The 1,807-nt window shown below is 46.9% G+C and overlaps 1 protein-coding gene across 1 annotated transcript in view; it reads left to right on the plus strand.

The window, feature by feature from the left end:
• Positions 1-2: 2 nt before the first annotated feature.
• Positions 3-1,807, plus strand: part of NOLC1 (nucleolar and coiled-body phosphoprotein 1) — a gene marked incomplete at its 5' end in the record, with an annotated part of 13,756 nt that continues 11,951 nt past the window's right edge. Inside the window, 2 exons of the mRNA XM_009277985.1 lie at positions 3-25; positions 177-298. Of these exons, the coding sequence (XP_009276260.1) occupies positions 3-25; positions 177-298 (145 nt within the window). The remainder of the gene's footprint in view (positions 26-176; positions 299-1,807) is intronic.

A 1,807-nucleotide genomic window follows, 5' to 3' on the forward strand; every position in this document is an offset into this window, starting at 1 on the left:
TGGTCATCTTCAGTTACTGGCTGAAGTAAGTGCCCCTCCGGCGGCGGGGGCCGCGCTTACCGGGCCCGGGGGTGGGGTGGGGGTGGGGAGCTCCGCCGCGCCGCCGGGCTCCCGCCGGCACTAGCCGCCGTCCGGCCCTGGCCTCGTAGTCCCCAGCTCAGCCTTTCTCCCTGTAGGTCTCCAGCGGCCAAGAAGAGAAAGCTCGTTCCCAACGGCCCCCAGGCGAAGAGGAAGCCGTCCTCCAGCAGCGATGACAGCTCCAGCGAGGAGGACGAGACGCCCCCAGCCAAGAAACCAGGTGGGGTTTGTGAGCGGCCCTAGGGCAGGCAGGCCAGGGTTGTGTTTGACATTGGCTCCTCACCTGGATATAGAGCTCAGCTTCAGCGGCTCATTTGAGGTCCTTCAGCAGCTGTCGAGGACTGGGTTTGTATTGGCTGATCTTGTTACTGGCAGGTCTTTTGCCCATGACATGTAAGGTATGTTCATCCTAGCTAAAGGTGATCTCTTTATCCAGTTACAATTTAAGGACGTCAGGGTTTGTGTCCACTAGAAGGTTTTAGCCATTCAGTTTGTCTCTTTTGGCTGAGACTGGTGAAGGTATTGGGCTGTATTGAGTTTTGAAGATGCTATTGAAGTAGCACCTTCATTACCTTGTCTATTACATTACCTGTCTTCTTCTATAGAAGAATCTCTATATTGAGATTCTTCTTTCCAAACACTCACTGATAGGCTATCTCAGCAGGGTTACTCCTACTTGCTCCGGCACATTCAAATTATGTGTTGATTTAAATATTGAGTGAAATTGGGTTTTGAGTGTATGTAGATTGGGCTGGTACTCTCTTCATGGGAGGTAGCTAACTCATGATTTTTTTTCTGTGCTATTTTCCAGGGACTCTCAGTTTCACTGAGAGCTTTAAAGAATGGTTTCTCATGTTGCTATTATAGGAAAACTGATTGAGGTTTTATAAGTGCTTTCACATTTGTTAGAATATGCATAATTTGACAAAACTCCTGCATGGCTAGGATTTATCAGGGTCCTCTGTATTGGTGGGCACCGTGACCTGTCTGATGCAGGGCAGTTGTGCACAGTATCCCCGAGTTCCAGAGAAATGCCAAGCATCCTTACCTGCTGCTTGTGTGAGGTTACTACCCTCCTTTCTCACAAGCCTGTGTCCTAGTGCTATCAAAAAATACGTCCCTCAACTGCACTTTGGTATGTGGTGAGCTGTATTTTTCCCTTTTTATTTGGAATTGTTCTTATGCCTTGCCTTAATCATGGTGTGCGCAAGTTTGTGTGTATTTAGCAGCAGATTTGTGGGAGAGGAGGAGTAGACAGGCAGAGGGAGAGACACAGAAAGAAAACGGGTCTTTAACTTGAGCCATCCTAAAGCTGAATTTGAACTTAGATCTGATTTTTATTTGATAAGGACAGTTGCAAATATAACTTGAGGCAAAATGATTTCTTTTGCTTCACGTTATTAAAAAGCAGTCAGTAACCAGGAAGGAGTAGATTTGGCTAAAACATGTTAAGCAAAGCGTCTGGAACCTTAACACAGCATTGCAGTGGTTCTCTTTGGAAGTCTGCGCTTGTTCAGCGGGTTTTTGTAAGCTGGAAGGTGTGCAGACCCAGTTAATGTTATCTCAGTTTGTGGGGACGCTTTCCTTGTGGGGTATCCTTTTTGGTGATAGAGGTCTGCACTTAAATGTGTACGTGACAAAGATAAAATCTAGAATTTGTTTTATAGGATCATAGAATAGTTTGGGTTGGAAGGGACCTCTAAAGGTCATCTAGTCCAACCCCCCTGCC

The sequence above is a fragment of the Aptenodytes forsteri genome, unplaced genomic scaffold (assembly GCF_000699145.1).
Source record: "Aptenodytes forsteri isolate BGI_AS27 unplaced genomic scaffold, ASM69914v1 Scaffold15, whole genome shotgun sequence".
Classification (NCBI taxonomy): Eukaryota; Metazoa; Chordata; class Aves; order Sphenisciformes; family Spheniscidae; genus Aptenodytes; species Aptenodytes forsteri.